At 40.3% G+C, this 24,934-nt stretch overlaps 1 protein-coding gene across 26 annotated transcripts in view; it reads left to right on the top strand.

The window, feature by feature from the left end:
• The window catches only part of GPHN (gephyrin), a 468,752-nt gene that overhangs the window by 306,546 nt on the left and 137,272 nt on the right, over nucleotides 1–24,934 (top strand). For 14 of the 26 annotated variants that reach the window (XM_068253294.1, XM_068253293.1, XM_068253298.1 and 11 more), the window contains one exon: nucleotides 15,342–15,398. The exons of the other annotated variants lie outside the window; for them this stretch is intronic. In XM_068253294.1, coding sequence (XP_068109395.1) covers nucleotides 15,342–15,398 — 57 coding nt within the window. The remainder of the gene's footprint in view (nucleotides 1–15,341; nucleotides 15,399–24,934) is intronic. 26 annotated transcript variants of the gene reach the window in all.

Below are 24,934 nucleotides of genomic sequence, written 5' to 3' on the forward strand. Positions count from 1 at the left end.
TGTGCTTGGAACGCAGCATGGGAGGTGCTGTGGGACGGATTAAAGAAGACGCCTGCTGGGTAAGTTTAACACCCCTCGCCCACCCGCACAGGTGCTTTAATTACATGGATGAGATCCGAATAAAACCTATTCGGATTTCATTCAGTGATCACGGTGATCATCACTGCTAGTGAGAAAAAAAAACATAACCAAAAAAATTATTTTGATATATCCCAGGTAAGGGTTGTAAACATTTGCCGGACCTTTTATGTAAATTAAACATTTTGTTTGCCAAGGCCTACATCCAAAGCCGTTTTTATTTTAAAAAAAAAACAAAAAAAAATGTTGACCTCTGTTATGTCTTCACATTACTTCCTGTTATTCCTTCGCAAACAAGATCTATAAAAAGTACTGCGTTTTAATGAAAATGGTTGGTATGCCTTCTACCCAGCCTAGACACCCACAGTGAAAACCATGTTCTGTAGTTTTTTTTTGTTTTTTTTTTACTTGTACTTGTTCTAGTAATATAATATATTATTAGAATAGAATAGAATAGAATAGGATGGATGGATGGATGGATGGATGGATAGATAGATTCATATATAGGTGAAACTCAAAAAATTAAAATATCATGCAAAAGTCAATTTATTTCAGTAATTGATCTTAAAAGGTGAAACTAATATATGAAATAGGAACCCTTTGCAGGTGTTTTGGATTCATTAGCTGATTAGAGTCTGACACTTTGAGCCTAGAATATTGAACCGCTTCACAATATTCTAATGGTCTGAGATTTTAGTTCTCATAAGCAGTAAGCCATAATCATCAAAATTATAACAAATAAATGCTTTAGCCATACTTGCATACATACAAGTAGCTCTTCTTGATCTTTCTTCTACTGTATTCATAATCTGCTTCTACTGGTACTGTCAGAGGCTAAAGCTAGTAGGATATTTCATATATTCCAATGGTAGTGGGATGTCCAGGCCATCCTGTCTGAGATGCTGTGCCTGCTGAGAATGTTCAGTCAATTTCATTTTTTGAAAGTGAAAGTTGTGGTCATCTTGATAGCGCTGCTGCTTCTTGGTTTCAAGTCCTGTAGTTTTGCCAATTTTTGTACAATTCAGTTTTTAAATGCTTTCTAAGCTGACGTTGCTTCTTGTGCCATTTCCAGCAGATGTACAATAATTCTGTTACACCTCCTGAGCAATAGACTTTCTAATTACCTGTGTACAGTATTCCTTAAAGTGGTACTGAACTCTTGCACAGGACAGAAAGAAAACATGGAGAAATACACCCTGTATGGATTTAGAGAGTTTAGCCTGTCTAAGTGTGATTTGACCTTTCAGCCCTGTCAGCTGGCTGGCTGCCTTGACAGAGCAGCTAATTTGTAAACAAAGGATGCTAACCCTTTGTCTGCTTCTGTGAAAGCAGGAAGTAGCCACATTGCAGAATTTCTATCAGCTGTAACAAAGAAATTTTTTTATTTTAACTTTTATTATGCTGTTGCTTATCTTTTAGAGCAGAGATGAAGTTTAGGTCTGCTTAAAGTGTCCTGGCTTATGACATTCTGAATAGCAGTTTCATCCAGGATCTTCCAGTTTGTCAACAATTACATTAACCAAACTTCCGCACTGCTGACATCCAGTAATTAAAGACACAGGAATTTACTCCATTGCTATAAGGTTTGCTGTTCTTACACAATGTAAGCTGAGTGTCTGTATAGCAGTGCTTTATTCCTTATGAGACAGAAATCAGTAGCCAGAGACTAGTTCTGTGGCAAGCAGTATGCAGCAACCTACACCCCACCCACCCTCATTCCCAGCTTAAAGCAGATGCTGTATGCAACAACCGAAAACCCCACCCAGCTTAAAGCAGGTACAAAAATGTTAGATGGGCACACAAACTCTCCACCGAGCTAGCATCATTTGAATGAGAAGCAAGGGAAATGTGATCATGTGACTAGTTGGATAACTGATAACAAATGGTTATGTGGCTACTTTATTACAACAGAAATAAAATGTGTTATAACCGTACATAAAAAAAGCTTTTCTGCCTCCGTAAGTGCATACTTTAACCTGCGGGGCGTTCTGATTCGCGCGGCCGAGGTTTTTTTTTCGCCTAATTTTTTCTTTCTATCATGTAGCTAGCCTAGTGCTAGCTACATGATTCTCCCCTTGCTGCTCTTTCCCTCCCACCCTTCAGAATGCTGCCGGCGATCACGCCCATAAGGAAATCCCGTTCTGAACGGGATTTCCTTTAGGGCTGCCCCCGCCGCCATTGCTGCGTGTTTTAAAAAAAATTATTCAAATCGGCCCAGCGGGGCCTGAGCGGTGCCCTCTAGCGTCTCTGGACGAGCTCAGCTCGTCCAGAACGCTAGGGAGGCTAACACGTTAGGATGTCCTTAAGTTGCCTGAGGCTTGCCTCAATGTGATGCTAGACTGGGTTGGTGTTGGACATCTTGAGTCTGCAGTTGTGTTTTTCACTACAAGTAGCTATGAGTGCGTAGCTACCCGTAACCTAAATTTAAATTATACCAAGCTGCCTGCAGCAGAGGGGGGTTATCTTACTTAAGTCACCACCCTTTGCCAATGCGCTTCATTCGCATCCCATGCCACGTTCCATGTCACTCCCATGCTTTCTTTTTTTGGACTGAAGGAGGAAGCATAGGACAGCTAAGGCAGCGGCATTGGGTAAGTTAACACCCCCTCTACCACGGGCAGCACTGTCTAATTTAAATTTCGATTCTGAGTAGCTACGTACTCATAGCTGCTCGTACTGAACAACACTAGTCTGCAGCTCCTGAGATTCGACTGTTATTCAGATTTTTTCTAATAAGGTTTCCAATGGTTTTTTTTTTTTTGTATGGTACAACCTCTTCAGCACTTCAGGACCACAGGCTTACACCCCCCCCCCCCCCCCCCCCCAGGTGACCAGGCAATTTTTTTTACAATACAGGGCTGTACAGCTTGGTCAGCTTGCTGCACAACCCTACAACTCGGCACACAAATCATTTTCGCCTCCTTTCAGTGTCCTTAATAGGACACTCTGCCAAAGGTCTCTGATCGCTGCAGCAATCCTTTTTTTTTTTTTTTTTTTTTTTTATTGAAAGAAAGGAAGCTTTTTCCTCCCTTCTTCCGACCCCCTCCCCCCCCCCCCCCCCCCTGGACCATTCTAGCGATCATCACTGCTCCCCGCATTTCATAGGCATCAGCCTATGAGAGGCCACGCAGAACGAGCCGCTTTGAGGGACAGCTGAGCTGAGTGTCCCTCGTACAGCACTGCAGGAGATAGCAGCGCTGTACAAATGTAAACAAAGGGGATTTATTTCCCCCTATTGGCTCTAAATAGTCTGCTAGCTGCGATGGCAGCTAGCAGGCTGAGCACGAAGCAGAGTTCCGTGAACCGGCGGGGAATGATCACGCATGCGCGCACGCGTTCCCTGCCAAATTACAGCACCAGGACTTGACGCCAATCAGCGTTAGGCAGTCCTGGGGCTGCCACTGTGGTCACGCCCATCTGCGTGTGAAAGGTCGTTAAGTGGTTAAACAGTAATAGCTGCTTTAGGACCCTTATGAATTTCCTGTTCTTTGTTTTAAAAGCATGAAGTAGGTTTGCACCTTCAGAATTTCGGACAAATTGTGCATATATCTGAGCTCTGAACTATCCATGAAACTTTTTAACCCTAAATTGCACTGCAGTTCTCTGTAAATTCTTTCTGGGTGACGAGGCATTCTTTTTATGTATAAGTTGCTCCTTACATATGGATATTTTCAGAGTTGCTTTATCTGTTGCGTTAAATGGAGCCTAATGTAATCTGTTTCAAATATTTGAATCAACATCTCTGTTAAGACAACTATAGTGAAAAATTGTAGAATTTAAAAAACATACATATACAGGTCCTTCTCAAAAAATTGGTCCACTGTGTTTTATCAAGAGCAGGGTCAATGCAGCTAGCTATCAGGAGATTTTGGAGCACTTCATGCTTCCATCTGCAGAAAAGCTTTATGGAGATGAAGATTTCATTTTTCAACACGAACTGGCACCTGCTCACAGTGCCAAAACCACTGGTAAATGGTTTACTGACCATGGTATTACTGTGCTCAATTGGCCTGCAAACTCTCCTGACCTGAATCCCATAGAGAATCTGTGGGATATTGTGAAGAGAAAGTTGAGAGACGCAAGACCTAACACTCTGGATGAGCTTAAAGAGAACCCGAGGTGGGAATTACTAATACTATTGGGGCACAGAGGCTGGTTGTGCACACTAAGACCAGCCTCTGTTGCCCCATCGTGTGCCTCCATATCCCCCCTGCTCGCCGCTATAGACCCCGCAGTGCTGGCGACATGCAGCGTGTCACCAGCACAATGTTAACCTGTCTGTCAGCGCCGCTCCCCCGCCTCCTCCGCATCAGCGCACCCGCCCGTGCCCCTTCCCTCCCGCTGATAGGAGGGAAGTGACGCGGGCGGGTATCGGCGATGCGGAGGAGGCGGGGGAGCGGCGCTGACTGACAGCGCTTAGGTGAACATTGTGCTGGCGACGCGCTGCGTGTCGCCAGCACTGCGGGGTCTATAGCGGCGAGCAGGGGGGACATGGAGGCACACGATGGGGCAACAGAGGCTGGTCTTAGTGTGCACAACCAGCCTCTGTGCCCCAATAGTATTAGTAATTCCCACCTCGGGTTCTCTTTAAGGTCGCTATCGAAGCATTCTGGGCCTCCATAACACCTGAGCAATGCAAATTGCCTGGCTGTCCTGCTGATCCTCTGCCTTTAATACTTATAGCCTTAGACCCTGAACAAGCATGCAGATCAGATTGTCTGACCCTATGAGATATTAATGCAGACAAAGAGATCAGGACTGCCAGGCAGCTGGTATTGTTTTGGCAGCTTCCAACCATGAAAGGTTTATTGTAGCGAAGTTATTGATGTATTAATTTATATTTCTTGCCAAAATATGAGCTCTGACAGCTAATGACTTGCAATTGATATTTTGATGGTGAGGTAGTATTTGTGTTTAAATGCACTTTGCCTTGGTTTTCCCCATGACAAAGCCCGAGATGGGGTGAAACATGTTGGGTAGAGGGTTATGAAGTCTGAACCAACATTGTGTGTAATAAACATGGGCTATAGAGGTTTAATGAATCCCTAAGCTAGTGTTTAAGGGGAAAAAATCTAATAATGTTTTTTCACTTTACACTCACTTGAAACTTAAGTTTTGCGACCTTTTGTTGTCCTTGTATATTTGTATTTTGTAAAGTTTTAAAAAATAAATACGTAATCTAATTATTCTCCTTCCACTTTTCTAAAGTGCTGGTAAGATCTTATATGTGAAGCCTTTTACAGATTACTTTCTTCTTTGGCGGTGTACTATAAGACATATGAATTTATGACGTATTAGTTACATTGGCATTGGGATGTATCCTGTGCCCTTCTTAGTGCTCACTATAAAAGTTGGTAAAATCATATCAGCTTGACCTTTTGTAGATGGATTCCTTATTTAACACCGTGCTATCCATAACCATATACAATGGACTAGTCACATTTGCTGTTGGACTTATCCTGTAGCTTTCTGCTCGCCAAAAGCTTTTGTATATTTAAGGCACACATCTTGTTTGGTTCACTGAACCCTGTGAGCCATGCTGGCAGATGTCTGAATACCTTCCAGCCACAATTGTTCATAGAGCGTGGAGGGATGTATACTAGAAGTGAAGCACTCCTCAACATAACCTTTTCTCAGAACTGCACAATTGAAGGTAAAGAGGCGCCCTGGTTGAAATAAAAGCATCTAAAAACAGCTTAAAATCGAGGAAATAATATGAGGTGGCTTACCTCAATAACGAAATCCTTGTATATGGCAAAAGATTTTTATTTAGCACAGGCAACGCGTTTCGCGGGTCCAAGCCCGCTTCATCAGGCCAATAAAAGTGCCAGAGGCCAGAGGCTCCCTTTGCCATATCGACTTGTTCATTTGGCACTTTTATTGGCCTGATGAAGCGGGCTTGGACCCGCGAAACGCGTTGCCTGTGCTAAATAAAAATCTTTTGCCATATACAAGGATTTCGTTATTGAGGTAAGCCACCTCATATTATTTCCTCGATTTTAAGCTGTTTTTAGATGCTTTTATTTCAACCAGGGCGCCTCTTTACCTTCAATTGTGCATAGCTATACCCCCAAACAATCTGTGTTTGAGGGGTGGTGACAGACCACCTGTGGGTGCCCCACAGTGGACACCTGTCCCTACTTTTTCAAGGAGAGCGACCACATCCAGGTCCCGGCTGGGACTACCCCGAGTGGAGTCGGGTTTATGGTCTCCACCTGCTTCCTACGGTTGGTTGCCCTTGCAACCTCCTTTTGTGAGTAGTAATTTATTGAAATTTCTTTTTTCAATTGCATACTAATATACTACACTATTGGGCTCCCGTATTTGTCTCCTATATTTTTTTCCCTGCAAGGTGCTGAGACACCCCCACTACACTATATATTTTCTCAGAACTGCCTGTATCAGAAATATTCTCCTTGGAACGCTAATAAAATCCTTTTCTCGCAGTCCGCTGATGAATGTTTCTAAATTGTTTAGTCTTACATAAAATAGAAGCACTGCTGCTAAATCCTAAATTACTTTGCGGTTTATGGAGGTAGGTGACGTGGTATGGCATTAAAACTCTCACTAAGGGCCGTACAGAGCTAATTAAAAACCTAACCCTTGTAATAAAGTCTCTACTCAGCTGCATGCTTTTCACTATCTAACGGCATGATTATATTTTAATGCTTCAGTGGTGCATATCTTAGTTATTGCATGCTGTCCATCATTCGCCAGTTGATTTTAAATAATGCCTGCTTGTAGTGTTGCAATTTCTAAACTAATTAAATACGCTAGCTCATTTTTTTTTTTTATTAAAAATGAATTAATGTAAACAATGATTCCTTATTAAATCTCCTGTAATGTGTAACTTTAAATTAAAATGACATTGAATGGTGTTGATGGAGGTTTTGTACAGCGAGACTGGCGGGGAGTCATGAGTCTTATTTCTAAAAAACACTCTTCTGAATCTGAAGTGAAAATAAACTTATGAGGTAATGAAATGGATGTGTTGGACAGCTAAGAAATAGAACATTAGTAGCGAAGAAAAAGTCTAATATCGTTTCCAGTATAGGAAGAGTTAAGAAACTTCACTTGCTATCTATGCAAAAGAGCTGCTCTGAGCTCTCCGACTAAACAGTGCTATTTTCTGAAGCACTTCTACATCAAAGAATCAGTGAAAGACAACTTAAAGGGATACTGTAGGGGGGTCGGGGGAAAATGAGTTGAAGTTACTCGCAGACATCCTCTGCCCGTGCAGCCACTCACTGATGCTCCGGCCCCGCCTCCGGTTCACTTCTGGAATTTCAGACTTCAAAGTCTGAAAACCACTGCGCCTGTGTTGCCGTGTCCTCGCTTCCCCTGATGTCACCAGGAGCGCACGGCGCAGGCACAGACCATACTGGGCCTGCACAGTACGCTCCTGGTGCCATCAGCGGGAGTGAGGACATGGCAACGCAGGAGCAGTGGTTTTCAGACTTTAAAGTCTGAAATTCCAGAAGTGAACCGGAGACGGGGCTGGAGAATTGGGGAGTGGCTGCGCGGACACAGGATGTCTGTGGGGGACCATTAGAAGCCCCGGGTATCTTAAACTCATTTTCCCCCGACCCCACTACAGTATCCCTTTAACCAGTTCGGCCTATCTGGACGAGCTTCCTCGTCCAGATAGGCACTGCTGCTTTCCCTGCGTGGTGCGCACGATCGGGCGCGCTCCCGCCGCTAGCCCCCTGATCTGTGAATGGAAATATAATTCCCTTTCACCGTTCTAACTTCCCCGCAGAAATATCGACGCTTTCTATTCAGAGAGCGCGGTATTTCTGCCCCCAGGAAACTTGTCCTCTGCATTTTAGTTCCTGGATGCGAGATCGTTCCTATCCAGGACTTTTCTCACTGTGGCCATCTTGTGGCCAAATAGTAAACTGCACCCACATACATTTTAATACAAACAATTATATTACCTTACATTTAAAATTAGCAGTTTCCCTCCCACACCAAAAATTACCCACAAACATTTTTTATAAAAAATAAATTTAAAAAATACAATAAAAAAAAACCAAACAAACATAAATAGTTACCCAAGGGTCTGAACTTTATAAATATGCATGTCAAGAGAGTATGTTATTATATTATTTAATATCATAAGCTTATAAATAGTGATGGACACAAATTGAAAAAATGCACCTTTATTGCTAAATTAAATATCGGCAACATAAATTGTGATAGGGACATTGTTTAAACGATGTAATAACCGGGACAGATGGGCAAATAAAATACATGAGTTTTAATTACGGTAGCGTATATTAATTTCAAACTATAATGGCCAAAAACTGAGAAATAATGATTTTTTTCATTTCTTTCTTAATCTTCCTGTTAAAATGGATTTAGAAAAAAAATAATTCTTAGCAAAATGTACTACCCAAAGAAAGCCTAATTAGTGGCGGAAAAAACAGATATACATCAATTCATTGTGATAAGTGGCAATAAAGTTATAGGCAAATGAATGGGAGGTGAACGTTGCTCGGATGCATGAGATTTTTGGCACTGCGGTCCTGAACCGGTTAAGATAAGATTTTACTGCATAGAAAGGGTCATTAGCTTTGCTCTGTTTCATGGTTTAGAATGCAGAGTGTAGTTTGTAAACTGCAAATATTAGGGAATGATGCAGTGTTATAAAATAAAAGCTATATAATGGAAAATAAAAATGAGACTCTTTTTTTTGCTACTAATATTCTCTTAATTATCCGTACTACACACAATTCATTATATTATAAGGTTTGGGTTTTTTTTTTTGCTTCAGTGTCACATAAAATACTAAGTTGTGCACCTGATCTCCTCTAAATAGCAGTGCCTGATTTTATTTATGGGCATGAGAATAAAATCTGGAAGACCGCACTGCAGGAAGAGGGAACAGAAATTAGGTAGTGAGTGCTCTAAATACCCTCAGCCTCTCCTCAAACACCCCTTCAAAGCCAATCCCTTTTTTCATTTATTACTTTGTGTTACAATAATTAGTATACCTGTTTGTTTAAAAACCCCTATTAAACTTCATAAAATAGTCGTAGGAAATGCTGGAGGAATTGTTTAGCGAACTTCAGGCCATTAAACTAAAATAATGAAAAATTACTGTAGCATGTTTTTTAAGCAATATGATGTGGCTGGTCTTGAAGAATAATTTCAAGGCAACAGTTTTGCACCCCTCCTTTATTTGTATCTTTACCTGAGAGATGGAATCCCAGAAAGACACTAATAGCTTTACACACAGATTGGTCGACCTGTGAAGCTGTATTTAGAATAATCTATTTTTCACCTCCCCCAGTCGTTCATTCTAAGCTGCATGACCTTTTCAGAATGATAAAGGGTTTTGCCTCCTCTATTTGCAGCCTCATGAGGAAACCCCACTGCAGAGGCTGCCTGCTATAGCTGGCTATGTTCTAATAACTGCCTGCCTCTTACCTCAGCCAGTTCATAGCATGTTGTTTACCAGTGCATGTCAATAGCAACATTGGCCCATATGCAAGTCACTTTTTCTCCTGTTCTCCTATGAGATAATTCTTCAATTTAGAATAAGTTTTCAGCACTTTGCAATGGAAAAGGTACCAAAAAGTAGATGAAAAAGTGCTATCAATTTTTTTTTTTATTTTTTTTTAGCATTTTCTTGCTTGCTGATGGTGTAAGAGGCATTTTGTAGACAAGTTTTAAAATATCACCTGGGAGGAAATTCAGGATAAAAAGTCAATTGCATATGGGCTATTGAATCAGAATTTTTTTAGGACGCACATGGGCATGAGGTCATTTGCAGACACTAGTGGAGCAAGAGCATCTCTCACTTCTCTAATAAGCTTGTTACTGGGCAGATTAGGAGTGAGAGTGGTTTCCTCTTGCTCCTCATACTATCTTGCTGATGTTGTCACGTGGCTTAGAACGCGTGGCTGGGAGGAGGCTTAACCACTTCTGTGCCAGGGGGTGGTTTTGCTGATCGGTGCTGCGTGGGCTCTCCAGCCCGCAGCACCGATCAGCTAGCAGCCAGGGCGATCAGACTTCCCCCCCCCCTTTTTCCCCACTAGGGGGATGTCCTGCTGGGGGGGTCTGATCGCCGCTGGCTGCTTGCGCTTGCGGGGGGGGGGGGGCTCTTCAAAGCCCCCCTCCGCAGCGCTTCCTGGCCTCCTTCCCCTTCCCTCCCTCTCTCTCCCTATGAGGGCGGCGCAGGACGGAGTTCCGTCCTGCACCGGATAGGATAGGCTTCAGCCTATCAGGTGCCGGCGGTCCCCGGCCAATCAGAGGCCAGGGATCACCGATCTCCTCTACGGCGCTGCTGCGCAGCAGTGCCGTATATATGTAAACACCGGGGAAGATCTTCCCCGTGTGTTTACATTTACCCTGCGAGCCGCGATCGGCGGCTCGCAGGGTGTTCACGGAGACACGCTCCGTGAACTGACATGGAACGGCCCACTTCAGGATTCAGGGGCGTAGTTAAGCGTACGCCGAATCCTGAAGTGGTTAAAACAGATTCTATGCAAAGCTTCACAGGGTGGCATCTCCTGTGAAGATGGACAAATCTGCGGTCCAACACCACCAGTGTCTCTGGGTTCCGTCTTTTGGGTACAGATTAAAAAAAATAAAAAAATAAACTATTCTTTCTGTAACTGGCTTTTATTACAAACTCTGTACTCTGTACTTTAATAATAGTGTTCCCAGAAAACTACTTTTTGTGATAGTTGTCCTTTAAGCATTAAAGTGGTCACAAGCAGCGCCGTTTTAAAGTGGCGTTCAACACAGATTAACATTTATGGTTTCTTTGACATCTGTACAATGTCTGTCTCTTCTGTTTTGTGAGAACAGCATTATTCCCCATCTACATTGATGTAACTGTGCTTCTGGAACACATTAAATTCTCTGTGAAATTTTAATTTTCTAAGCATGGTTGGACATTATTTGGATAATCTTACACTAAATAATATAGATAATAATATATGAAACTGTGTGTAGGGTGTTTTGCACATACAATTGGTTGAGCTTCTGTTGTCCCAGCAGAAGTGCTACATCTGAAAGGAGAGTGATGCCTCCCGTTTTGTACCATTTGAGAAAAAGAAGCCACCCATACACTGCAAATCACTTTGGTGAGGGCACAGAGGTGAATACACCCAAAGAAGGAATGCATGTTCTGTCATATATACGTGGCAGAGAGATACTTGCCTTGAGCAGACTTTTGCCTTGAAATAGGGATCCTGCATGGTCCCGAAACTTTGGCTTTTCTGATAGTTTCTATGGAACGATAAAGATCATTATAGGAGTTGTCAGCTTTTTTTTCTCAAATAGGGCTTGACGGATGACATGACAATTTTCCAAAATTTGGAAAAGCCTTAGTTTAGCAAGGTTCAAGGCAGATGCATTATAAAAAAAAATGGCAGCTTAATTTAAGCTGGTGCAGGGCGCTTTTGGAGATGGCAGAAATGCCATTCTCTTGGATTAGTATAGTTTTGACATCATGTTTGTGATGGTACGCTTAGTATTAATCCATAGTTATCCATAGTTATTCTGTCAGGTCCGTTGCTCATTCCAGCACTGTTATTCATCATACATCTTCATTGGTGTCAACCTGTCCGCATGTCAACTTTTTTTTTTATACTACTAGCCACTGTGGTTCTGTGTTCAGTGACAACCGCAAAAAAAAGGAATTCCAGCAAGTTAAAAACATTTAAGATGTTTAATTCAGGCCCTTTACCATCTTATCAAAACATGATCTATGTCCTGTGTTTCGTGGTCTTTATAGTGTTTGTTTCTGAAATTAAAGAAAGTCTCAACTGGCAAAGAATGAAAGCTATTTTGCTTGAGTCATTTTAGACTCCCAGCAACTTACAATCACGTAAGCTAAGAAAAATCATTAGCAATACTTTTAAAAATGCCCATAATACTACATGCTAAACAACAGTTTATTGTATGTGCAGCTGGGCTGAGTTATAAAAAAGTGAAATACTTTGTGACCCAAGTGAAGTTTATAATCAAGAAACTTTTAAGGTAAAGCGATTAAAAACAAGAATGGTCATTATTAGGAGTTACTACACTTTGCTTTTAACACAGTAGTAATTATTTTAAGGGAACTTGCATGTAGTTTGTAAAGGTATACATGTGGTGAGTGGTTCCAATCATCCTGGAGCTCATGGCATAGTTCCATAGCAGACTTTGGGCATCTCACTTTGGTTTCTAAAGTAAACCCAGAATGGCCTTCTTTATGGAAGCTATACTGTCTGCACCTTAACTGTGGATAGTTTTTTATGACTTGGAATGTGTGTTGCATATCATTGTTATGCAGATAATTGGACTGGTTGTATGCCTTCCTGATTGCTGGAGAAATATTTTTGAAATGTTGTGTCATCAGAATTAAATACTTGAAGACATGACATATCAATCGTTTTCTGAATATGTCCATCACAGCTGTCCATCAATGCAGAATTTGTGGAATCCTCCATTACTTTTATATCCTAGTCTATAGTCAGGAGACTTCTTAGCAGTGATGTTCCTAAAAGAGTTATGAAGATGGAAACAAAGCCAGATGAATTGCCTATACATAAAAATAAGTAAATGGTAACAGGCACTCTGTTGAGTCAAAGTTTGAAAAATTGGTTGTAACAGAAGTCTCTTTTTTCACTGAAAGGCTTCTGGCTTGTACCTGGAGGAGTGTCGCTGGCTACAGTGATGGAGGTATCTTTTGATAAAATGTAGTTAGTGCTTTTAGTGACTCTGTACTGAGTAGTAGAAGCAGATCCTTATTACTCAAACATTAATAACAAGTAGGCAAAATGGTTAAAAACACATGACCACAGCCATAAATTACTATCTGCAGTGAAAAAAGAACAATGAGTCCTGGAGCAGATGGTGCAGTCGATAGAGTACCTGACCTCAACATTCTACCAGTCTTGGATTAATTGATCAATAAGTCTGCAATGTCACAGGTTCTCCAGACTGCTTGGAAAAACCTACTATTTTTCCTTCAAATGTCTATGCATTGTACTGTACCTTACACAAGTAGCTTAAGTTCTTTGTAAGTTGAGCTTTAAGTGTTGGTGAGATATCAATTCATGCTTTTAATTTCCTTTTTTTTTCTTATAATACTATATCAACAGCCTTCAAAATTTCTTCAAAATATAGCCTTAATTCATAATTTACACATTCATAACTCCTTAATATACAATAAGTATATTATAACTAAAATAGGGGAACTTGTATTAAATAGAATATTTAAAATACATTTTAAATATTTTTAAATTAAAAAAATAGATTTTCTCACCGTATACGTTTGGCCTGAAGAATATTGCTGTTATTTAGACTTTTTCCCAATAATTTCTAAATACCAAAAAGTTGATTCCAAAATTTTTAACTAATAAGTTAAAGCCTGCCTACAGGTAAAAAGGTAAACTAATGTCGGACACTTCCTACCTGTGCTCCTGCTATAATTAAGAGTGATGCTTGCCGAAATTAGCATTGTCCTCCAGCATTGAATGCCCATTCACATGACCTATATCTCCTGGGATTACATAGTAAGGTGCACAGTAGGGTTGAGTTGCTGTGTCAATATTGTCAAAAACAGTGGTCAAGTTCCAGAAATCAGAGAATGGAGGTTGAATGTTAATGTGATTGCAGACTTACCATCCAAAATGCAATGGTTAGCCAGTGAGAGTAGAATAAATTTCAGTAGGCATGCATACTGTAAAGGAGAGACCCATCAACTCCATACAAAGTCAGTCCAATGAACAGATTGTTATGGCTCTACTAATTGCAAAACTCAGATTTATTGTAATATTTTGATGTACAGCTTACTTTATACAGAGAATAACTTTTTGGACTTCTACTGTTTTATGTCCAACAATACACCATGCTTGTATACAAGAAAACCATTTCGTAATCTCATTACAGGTATGAAAGAAGGGCTTAACCCCTCACAGGCTAGACAGTATACAGAATTTGAGGATGAATGTTTGGGTGAGGGCTCTATTAAGTAGACTCTGCCTAAAATAAATCTATTGCTGACAATGCAGGTGATCCCGACGTTGCCATTATTTTACACTTGGGAAACCTAGTTGCTTGCTGTAGTAACATGATTTTTAAGCTTCTTTCTTAGTCTCTTCACTATAACCTTGGCATTCTGAGTTCCTTGTAATATAAAAAAAAGTTTTAGCTAATGTATTTAAAACAATGAAAGATTCACTGTCTGGATTTACAGCCTTACAAAGACTGGAAAGTCCCAGAGCAATATTTTAAAGAAGTATCCCAACTTCACGGTTTACACTTAAATTTTGCGTAGCACATTCAAACTTAGAATGAACTAAATATATATACATATGGCAGTTTTTCTTGCATAAACACACAACAAAAATTCTGAAAGAGAGCGGTGGACTGACTGGCAAGGCTCTATGGTATCCAGAGCCTAACTGAATATTTTAGTGGTCTCTCCCTGGTTAACATATTGTGTTAACACACTTTTTTATTGTTCTTTTTCTAAAATTGCTACAATTCATTTTGTGCCTATTTTTTCCTCTGCATTTAGTTAGTGAGTAGATCAGTTTTTAAGACGATTGATCCGACATTAGCTTGAAAAATAATGGTCTGTATAATGTAAGCTGTACCACTGTTGCATACTGAAATAAATGAGATCTGTTGTAAAGACTCTGTATAGTCCTAATTGATTTGTTTCTTTGTGCTTAATAACTGCTTATTCAGTGCTACCTTTAAAAATGTAGCAGCAACGTTTGACAACTACACTATAACGGTTATTTCTGGAGTAGGTGTTGGGTGGGAGCCTTGACTTTTTGTTGTGTAGCCAGAAGATACAGTCTATAGTTTATATTTCATGTAAAGATCCTGCATTTTTATTGCAGCTCATTTGTGTCATTGGACAGACTTCTGTCTTCTACCCAATTCAACCATCATATTGGCTTGCCCTCAGCTGCAACTGTTTGCTGGCACGGAAAATGTGACACCTTGAAAGATTTAGACTTCTAACGCAACTTAACATTTAATGCCTAGTTTGTCTGAAAAATACTATGTCACTGCTGTGTTAAACCTGGATACAGTCTACTGCTGCTCAAACCACGCATCGGATGGGCTTGCTGTCAAATTAAACTGGTACAGCTTCTCTGTTCCGTTCCCTGTTCTGCTTGTATTTTTCTTATTCATTTTTGTATACTGATAGTTCTTTTTTTAATTGAGTATTTGCATGCCTTGCAGAATGGTACCTTCAATTTTTAAGTTCTTATTATTCTTTTTTCCCAATAACTTCTGTTCTTTAGCAAATTAGAAGGCCGGATGAAAGTAAAGCCGTTACTAATAGAGTTGGATCCTTCAAAGTAAATATGCTTTCAACCTCATGTAACCATTTCCTGCTGTGGACCTTTTTTGTCTTTTGATTTTGTTTTAGATTTTTTGTTGATTAATTTTAATTATATTTTTGTACCTTATTTGTTGTGTTGTGTGTATGTTTTCAACCTTAACTGAAGGAGAGAATAGCCAGCCTTCATTTATATATATATATATAGTGTGCTATGCAAGAGCATCTTGTCCAGAGGTGCTGGTTATAAGGTTGTTGATTTTTCTTTAACTAAAGCTGTACAATTTTTAGAGCATTAGTAGCATTTCTTTAAGTGCACATTTAAATTATTATCACTATTTTGTTTGTGAAGAATTTATTTTTAGAGGTATGCTGGCCAGCTGAAATTACTGGTACTGATGACCTTGCATGTTCTGAAGTCAGGGAAGTAGACAGAGCGAAAAGATTTGAAATACAAAAGGGGGAAAAATCTTACTACAGTCTTTTTCGTTGTTTATAACTTCAGTTAACTCCTGTGAATTTTTCTCCCTCCTGTTGCTTAAGTCAAAATCTTTGTCGGCGGAGCAAATTTCTGTTAGCAAGCTATTGTGAAGAGCATACAGTGTTTTCACAAAGTTAGAGATTTTAAGAATCCATTTACTAAGCTTATTTCAGAACCCTGCCATGACTGTTTCATTTTTCACCATGGGGGAGGGTCACTTTAAACATCATTTGACTGCATCTTGATTTAAAATTACAGTGTAAAATGCAATGACCTTGTGTCCATTTCTTGTATTTTCTGATCTTGAAGCAAAACATAATTTTATTCTATAGGAATTTGAGAAAATTCATAATGCAAGTTTTACATTTTAACTGCAGATAGACAAGGAACATTATTATACAATGACTATAACACATAAGTAAAAAATCAGTTGCACCTAAACTTGGTATACTTTTTCTTATGTTTAAAAGGAGCCATAACATGCTACACAAGCCAGATTAAAAGTTAAAAAATAAACTTATTTCAATTCTACAGCCAATTGATACTCATAGTTATTGCTTAATTTTAGTTCAGCCACTATGTGGTAGCAGAGCCTTGGCGCTCAGGCACTGGCTAAAAAGGATTACTGTAGGTACATTAACTAGTACACCGCATAAGTAGTTAATAATAGTGTATGGTGTCATGCCTCTCAAGTCTAATTTGTTAACTCACACCATCCAACTTAATGAGGACCAATTGGTGCGTGTAGTTATAGCAGACCATGTAAAATTGTTCTATGTACCCAAATCAGGGCTGAACCCACTCGTGAGGCATTTGCTTTTAAAGAAATTAACACTGCCTGTTCATTAGAAGGAGTAATGCTGAAGCTGAAATACTTTGGACACATAATGAGAAGGCAGTATCCATTGGAGAAGACCCTGATGCTGTTAAAGATCAAGGGCAAAAGGAGGAGGGAACGGCAGAGAATGAGATGGCTAGATAGTGTCATGGAAGCAACAAACATGAGTTTGGACAAGCTTTGTGAGGCTGTCAGTAGCGTAGCTTAGTATCTCTTGGCCCCAGTGCGAGTTTTACATTGGGACCCCTCAAGTGCTCTATACATAACAATAGATATGGAGCATCAAAACCTACCAACATGACATGGAGCACCAAAACCAGCTTAGCACCGATAAAGAGTGAACAGTAGTTGAAGGAGGGCCCCTTCCTTTTGGTTCAAGGGTCCTGGTGCAGGTGCTGCCTCTGCATCCCCTATTGCTATGTCCCTGGAGGCAGTAGAGGATAGAGGGGCCTAGTGTGTTATGAGTTATGGGCTCACAAAGAGATGAACACAAACGAATATTGACTGAGCAACAACTTGTGGGGCCATTGGTCTCTATACGGCAGGAAGCTAGAAATGCAGAGCTGCAGTCAAAGCTTCCTGAACGCAATTCACTAGGGATGGTCGGAAATGCTTATTTCTGATTCACCTTGAAATTCCAATTACTGAAATACAGATTACCAATTCTCTGGATTTCCGAGGCTATCCGAATATTATTGTCAATAAAGTTGTGTGATTTTTCTTTTTTAAGTTGTCTTGAGGATTCTATTATACTAGTCTACCTAAGCCCGTATAAAAACGGGCTCTAGGTAGGGAAACTATCGCCGCCCGCCCGGTGCGCACCCGCAACGCACACGCGCCCGCCGCCCTGCTCCCTGGCCTTATCTCCCATCCCAACGGCTTTCTGTACTGCGCAGTACAAAATAGCTTCGGACGGACAGACAGACAGGGACAGTTAGGTTTGATTGTATAGGATTTTGTGGATGTCCACTATTATGTTGACATCCTTGATAAACTATCGAATTTTCCGATTGGCCCTTCTAGACAGGCCACTTATGTCGCTACAACACACCAGTGATCCACAGTGGTCTACTAATCGCAATATCTTTATTTAAACTCTACAAACAGATCCCTATAAACCCCACTAAAAAGGGCAGCATGTGGTATATAGCACCCTAAGCCATATACACAGCCGGCATGTGTCACACAACTGTGCATTCACACCACACCCATGCATGTCGTCCAGTAAAGTCCCGGGAGTAAATGAGAAACTCCTATAATTCCAGAGAACAAGGGCATATCACTGCAGGGCTGTGAAGTCCAGTTCATAGACTCTTCTAAGGATATATGCTAAAGTCACGAATATCTGATTGCAACAACATATCCAGCATCTGGTGATCACCTAATGCACTAATATCAAATGCTCAGTTCATGATAATAGCAATGAGCGGCTTCAAATGGCTTAAGTGAGACTAATAATGTACTATGATCACAGCGTGGCCTTCGGAGGGCTCTCACCACCTCCCATCTATGTAGCACAATGCCCAAGAGGGCTCTCACCACCTCCAGGGAATGATCCACTTTCACTGCCACTTCTATTCCGTGTGTACACCGACAGCCGGCGCTGGTACAAAAGGTCCTCACTCGCCCCTTTCCGCTACATCCAATATCCGATCGGCAACTGGCATTGTTTACAAGGAAATAAACATGGCAGCCCCCATATGCCTTTCACCTTGGGTTCTCTTTAAGCCACCAGCAAACAAGACAAAACTCATCATCAGTACCTTGATAGTATCTTTTCATCTACTTTTTGGTACTTTTCAATTGCTTAGTCCTGAAAAGTTATTTTAAACAGAAGATGAAAAATTATCTCCTAGGCGATACTTTGTGGAAAAAGTGATTTGGATCGGGTCCAAAAGCTCATGCTTTTCACACACTTTTTAAATGACTTTGTGCCCCTTCACAGACTGATATTTTACCTTTTTTTATGTCTAGTATACTTTATTTTACTTTGAGATAATTTCTTTAGTTTAAGTTTATAGTGAAGAAAACATTTTATATGGCGTTTTTGCTTTGATCAATTAGCTCAGCTTAACTTTCAAATACATTCGTTCAGTTGGTTAGGAATAGAGGATAGTTTCTATATGGTTACTGGGTGTCACAGGACCCCTAGTGGCCGGACCGCAAAATGCCTTCCAATCGGTTTCAGCACACAGACCATGCAAGCTGTGGTCGCAATCGGTGCGCAGAAACCGCTGGAATTTGGGCAGCAGACCGACTAGAAGGGAGCCTGTGAGTTACGGTAATTACAAATTACACACTATTTCAGGGTATAACTGCCACCACCTCTGTTACCATGGGACAGAGGAGCCCACTGACTGTTTGATTCTAGACCTGCAAATAAAAAATAGTTAAACACACTCTATTATGTCTAGCTAGCAACAATAGTAGCGACTCTTCAGAGACCAGGGTTCAGTTTGTGCGGTTGAATAGCAGGGTAGCTGGATAAATAAAGGACGTTTAGCGTCGTTTATTAAAACGCAATATAAATAATTAATATATACCGAAAATCGTTAAAATCAACAATTATAGAAACATTAATAGCACAGTATAAAAATAAAAGGGAAAAAACAGATACTTAAAGTTCGAGGAAATATGTCCTTTCTGGGAAAACTTGTAAAGTTCCTTTGTTTCAGTTCAAGAGCAAAGTTCAGACAAGATGGCCGCTAACCACATGGTCCTCTGGCTAGCAGCATGCTCCCATAACGATGGAATTTGGAGGACTAAGGTCCACCTGCTGGCAATGTGCTTTTGATGAAGCTGGTTTTGGGGTATGACAACGCCTGCCCCCACTGAATTACAAACCAATCACAGTTCATTCCCTCTGAGAGAGATTTAGGTTTAAACTGATAAAACACTGTAATTCAAAACCGATAAATGCCACATTTGCGCTGATAACAGATTAATATTCCTCAGATGATAATTCCTATGACATCAGACTTGATTAGGGTAGGGGGTCCAGTTCCTGAGAAGTTTAATAACTTGGTTGTAGAGGGCTCCTTGCCCCTCTAGACTGGTATCAAAAGATTCAGCATGACTCTACAAATCCAATGATACCACTCTCATAACTATCCTATTTACGGTATTCCGTAAATATGCAAAAAATCATATACCACATGCATCTGAATCTGCCCCTAGCGGTGCCAGCCAGTCTGCCTTCATACTGTGACTAGCTTCCTTTGGCTCTCAAAATGGTGGAGCAATTGACACCTATCTGAGGTTCTGCCAGAGTGCAGACCCTTTGTCCTGAGGTAATTAAAAGTAAACACTAGCCTCTTGGACACAAGAGTTGTTCCTATTAGCAAATCAAAAGACATCCTGCACCTAAATTACTGCTATTTCTCTGCTGAGAGAAAGAGAGAGCCCAGATTGACTGCAGAAAGCCACAGACAGCCAATTCAGATTCTATCTTAATAGCAATCGGTGCAGAAAATTGATTGCGATCGCATTTTTTCACGGGCGGTTCACGGACGCCGTCTGCGGCCACGCAACCGTCCGTGACACTGGGTACATTTTTTCAATTGAAAAGATGAGGAAATGTAGTAGGTGATTTTCTGGAAATGTTAATGAAGTACACATGACCTGAAAATGTGACACTGCACTGCCTAGTGATTTCAGCCAAACCGTGACACTGCTTGCTGCCTGCAAACCAACACACGTTGATTCCGGTAATAACTTTAATGACTAACTGTACATGATTTATTGCAATAAACCATATAAGTTAATCATTAAAGGTAATTCCCGGAATCAACGTGCGTTGGTTTGATGTCTGCATTTCTGCTCCACGACTAACATTGTACCATACTTCACTTGCATGGTGACTGAAGACAAAACATCATCTCATCTGCATACTGTTGTACCGCTTCTGTGTTGCCTCTTCCTTCAGACCGCTTGGCACAAATGCCTCACCTAATTCACTCTTCAGTCGCTTAGAGCATATTAACTAGAGACTGGAATTAAGTGTTGGAGGAGAGAGGATGGAACTCATAAATTAAGAAAAAAAAATAGGTGGTCATACATAGGGCTTCTTCCATGCACTATAAGCTTTGTGGCCCCTAAGTTTAGCCATCCTCCCCTCTTTCTTAAAGGTGTATAATTATAATCCAAACATTTGTATAGCTCTTTTCTCCTGTCGGACTCAAAGCGATCAAGAACTGCAGCCACTGGGACGCACTCAAGAGGCCACCCTTCAGTGTTAGGAAGTCTTGCCTAAGGCTTCCTTACTGAACAGTTACTGACCCTAGCAAGGATTCAAACCCTGGTCTCCCATGTCAAAGGTGGTGCCCTTAACCAGTACACTATCCAGGTGTATGCTTTGTTCTCTCTGCATGCTCCCTTCAGTCACACTTCTCACTGGCTTTGCACTGCAGCCACAGCTGGGAGTATTCTGGGCATGCACAGTTCCGATACATTTGTAACTCTGCATGCCCAGGATACTCCTGGCTATGGTTACTGTACACAGCCATGGGGAGGGCATAAAGAGGGCATGTGAGTAAACCGAGTATTTGCTTGTCATAGAAGTACAGTGAGGAAGCTGCAAGGTGAAGAGGAGGCCAGTAAAGCTTGGAGGGCGCAGAAGATGCCTTACGTATGGACACCTTGTATAATTTTTTTAGTTCAGGTGTGCTTTAAGAGGCAGGGCTTAAAGACTCTGCCACTTTGCAGAGTATTGCCTGCTCAGGCTCAGCCCGTAACATGTAATGTGCATGACATGAAATAAATTGAACTTAAGTTCAAGCCAGTGGCATGCCTCCTTCTGCATTTGATAGTTCACTGTGTGGCAGAAGTGGTGTACCTGCCTGAAGGATTGTCACTGGCAGCAGCTCTCTCATTCAGGATAGAGCCAAACCGTTGTTTGAAGCTTATAACTGTGCAGCGTGTTTATTCTAGTGACAAACAACTTTTATTAACGGCAATGTTCAACTATATCAGCGCTCCCACCCATAAAAATACACGATTGATCTCTTGAGAATAGCAGCTGAAGTCCAGTACTCCAGTGACACTTCTTCATGTATAATTTTTCACTTCAGCACTTGTTCTCAAATTCCACCACGATACACCAAATGACTGTAATCACGCTTACCAAATCCTAATAGACCTTAATTACAGGGTACATTTAAGGCTTTAATGGACCAGCAGCTGGCATCTCTCCTGCCGATACCCCTTTTGGATACGTGTATCGGCAGCGTTCCACAATGGTAGATCCACCAAACGTTGCAGTAAATAATAAAAATATAACAGAAGCAGATCTGAGCATATCTGTCACTATTATTTATTGTATCATAAAAAGCTTAAAAATCAAAGACACTCAGATGTGGGCACTTTTGACAGGGAACCCAGTAGAAACAACGTGTCAGTATCGTAGGACACTAGTGGTGTGCCACCCCCGACTAGTTTCACTATTAAAGCTTCCTCAGGGTCTATGTGGTGATGTGATTGGATCAGCATTTAGATTCTGTGGTCATGGAAGAGTTTCACCCCGGCATGAATTTGCTTCATCCAGTGGCAGAGGGACTGTAATTTATACCTTAGTGTTATTAAAAGGGAACTGTAGTATAAATCACTTGATTAATGCAACTGCATATTTTTTTGCAATATTCGCTTATAAATTATTTAGTGTTTGCCCACTGTAATTCACCTAATTCACTTTCTGAAATTTATTACGGGCAACAACATCTTTAGTACTGGCAGGTGATCTCTGCTAAATGTTTGTGTACTAAGAGTTCTAAAGCCAGTCGAAAAGATCTCAGGGCTCTCAGCCTAGGCTATGCCTTAGTGGGAGGGCAGGGCAACACACTAATGTACAAAAAATATGGCTATAGGAAGTGTTTCTAATGCTCAAACCAGGATATTGGAATTGCCTGGTACTAAAGGTATTATAGAATAAAGTTTAAGGCTAATTTCTTGCCATTTCTAATGACACTTTTCTGGGTAATTAGTATACAATTGCAGCCAAATCTGGAAAGGTGGATAAGTTGTCATATTTAGACAAAAAGTAACTAAATTCTACTGATCTCCGGCAGTGGTTCAGCTTACTGCATCTGAAATATTGTTAGATAACGTAGTAAACATTTGGACAGCTTTACTCTGATATATTTAAAGATATTAAACGCTATTCTGCTGTTCCTCCAAATTTAAAACTTTAAGTAGAATTTAATTTTAAGTTGACTTTACATTAAAGCAAACCTGAGATCGGCCAAAACAAAAGAAACATATTCCTTGAGAGTATGCCATACAATAAAAACATATTTTGACCTTTTCCCCACTGCTATTTGTAATGTTGACCTTTTCTCCCCTTTTTAAAAATTGCATCTTCTTTATAATGATAAAAGCAAGAAGTTTTGAATCAGGATGATACAATTTATTGGCTAACTTATAAGAATAAGCAAGCTTTTGGCTGTGCAGCCTTCGTCAGACTTCAATCCTTTTTGCTTACAAGCTGATGGACCAGACAGCTATATACATGCAACATCAAAAGGGGATGCAATTTTTTTTTGTAGGCATAAATACATGTCATTAAGAATGTACTCTACTGCTTTATAAAGATGGCGCTGATCTCTGGATAGCTTCTGGGTTGGCAACTTGTGGCTGAAGTTTAGCAGTTTACGCTTAATCTTCTAACTCCATGCAGGAGTTGTATTTTTGCCAAGAAACAGTATGTTTCATTTTCAAAATATATGTATGTAGCTTCCAATTAAACTAGTTTTAGGTTTTTCACAGTAGCGTTGCAGGAGAGTAATGTAAACTGTACATGCAGAAGAAGGGAGTATTTTACCAGGAGGAAGATACCAAAACAACCTACTGTTGATTATACTGACAACCCTACTCCCAACATGTTCGATTCACAAATGTAATAATAGAATCGGTGTTTTGGCCTTTAAGGCTTTTTTTAAAATTTTTTGTTACATGTGTATGCTTCTTTTTGAGGGGTCATTCACACTGATTACAATTTTTGTGCATTGTGCGGATCTACTATTTCACATTCGTCTAATGTATTTTAATGGCATTGCACTTGGCCTAAATGTTCTTATTTTTCATGATATTCATGATTTTTTTTAGTGCTTTCAAATCGTACTGCAGAAAAATCTAATTTGTCACGTTAAAATCACATCCTATTTTAACGTTTGTTATATTCGTTTGTAAATTAATTTCCTTGCTTTGCATGGAAAAATTGCAATTTGGAAACTTGCATTTAAAATGCACGCAGAAAAACCCAAAATTGCACAGGGAAAGCAACCAAAAACCATAGAAAATCACATGTGGAATGTGCATGGATAAGTGTGAACGCTGCCTTAATTGACTTTCTAAAGTGGAACTACAGTCAATATTTCCCCTCGGTCCAACAAATTAGCCACACTATTATAAAAAAAAACTAGTTTTAGAAGGGTGAGAGCATTGTTTTCTCCACTTGACTACCTGCTGCTTGATATCACTCCCACGCTGCCTTTTTACATCTTATTTTGAGCATTCAGAGATAACAGGCGACTGAGGAACTCGGTACTGCAGCTTAGCGCCTCATACTATTAAGCTGCGTACACATGAACGAGGCATGTCACCCATTCAGTATTTGTACCCAATCTCTTGGGTGACATGGCTGGCCTGAGGCAGACAGACACACATTTCTTTACATATAAGTCACGTTGGTGTCTATTGAGCGATGTGCACAAAATACATTAGATTTGAAAACAGTATTGCTGTCCGAAAATTTAAAAATGAATGAGCTGTGAACACTCGTGCAAACATGGTCTCTCCGTTTTAATGTGTTTCCACATTCCAGAACAACACATTTAGTTTGAACGTAACCTAACAAGACATATGCACAGAGTATGTTTACTTTCTACAAGTGTAAGCACCATTCCCTATTCCCACATTGCATAGCAATCAATCAACCTATCTTTCTATTTCACATAGTAACTTTCATTTATCAAAACTTTCTCCTGCCTTTTTATCTTAAAGGAACATGGAAGCAGCCATCTTAATTACCACTTCAAAAATACAGGTTGCCTGGCTATCTTCTTTCTAAATCACAGATGGCAGCTTCCATATTCCTCTCGCTTCTGGTTTATTTTGGTTCCTATCAGATATCAGATAAAGTAAATAATGGGGACGGTTAATAAGCAAAAAGTTATAAGCTGATTCAGATTTTATAGTACTTTCATGCAAAATTATGAAATTGGAAACCAATAAAGTGCTACTG

Source organism: Hyperolius riggenbachi, chromosome 9 (assembly GCF_040937935.1).
Source record: "Hyperolius riggenbachi isolate aHypRig1 chromosome 9, aHypRig1.pri, whole genome shotgun sequence".
NCBI lineage: Eukaryota > Metazoa > Chordata > Amphibia > Anura > Hyperoliidae > Hyperolius > Hyperolius riggenbachi.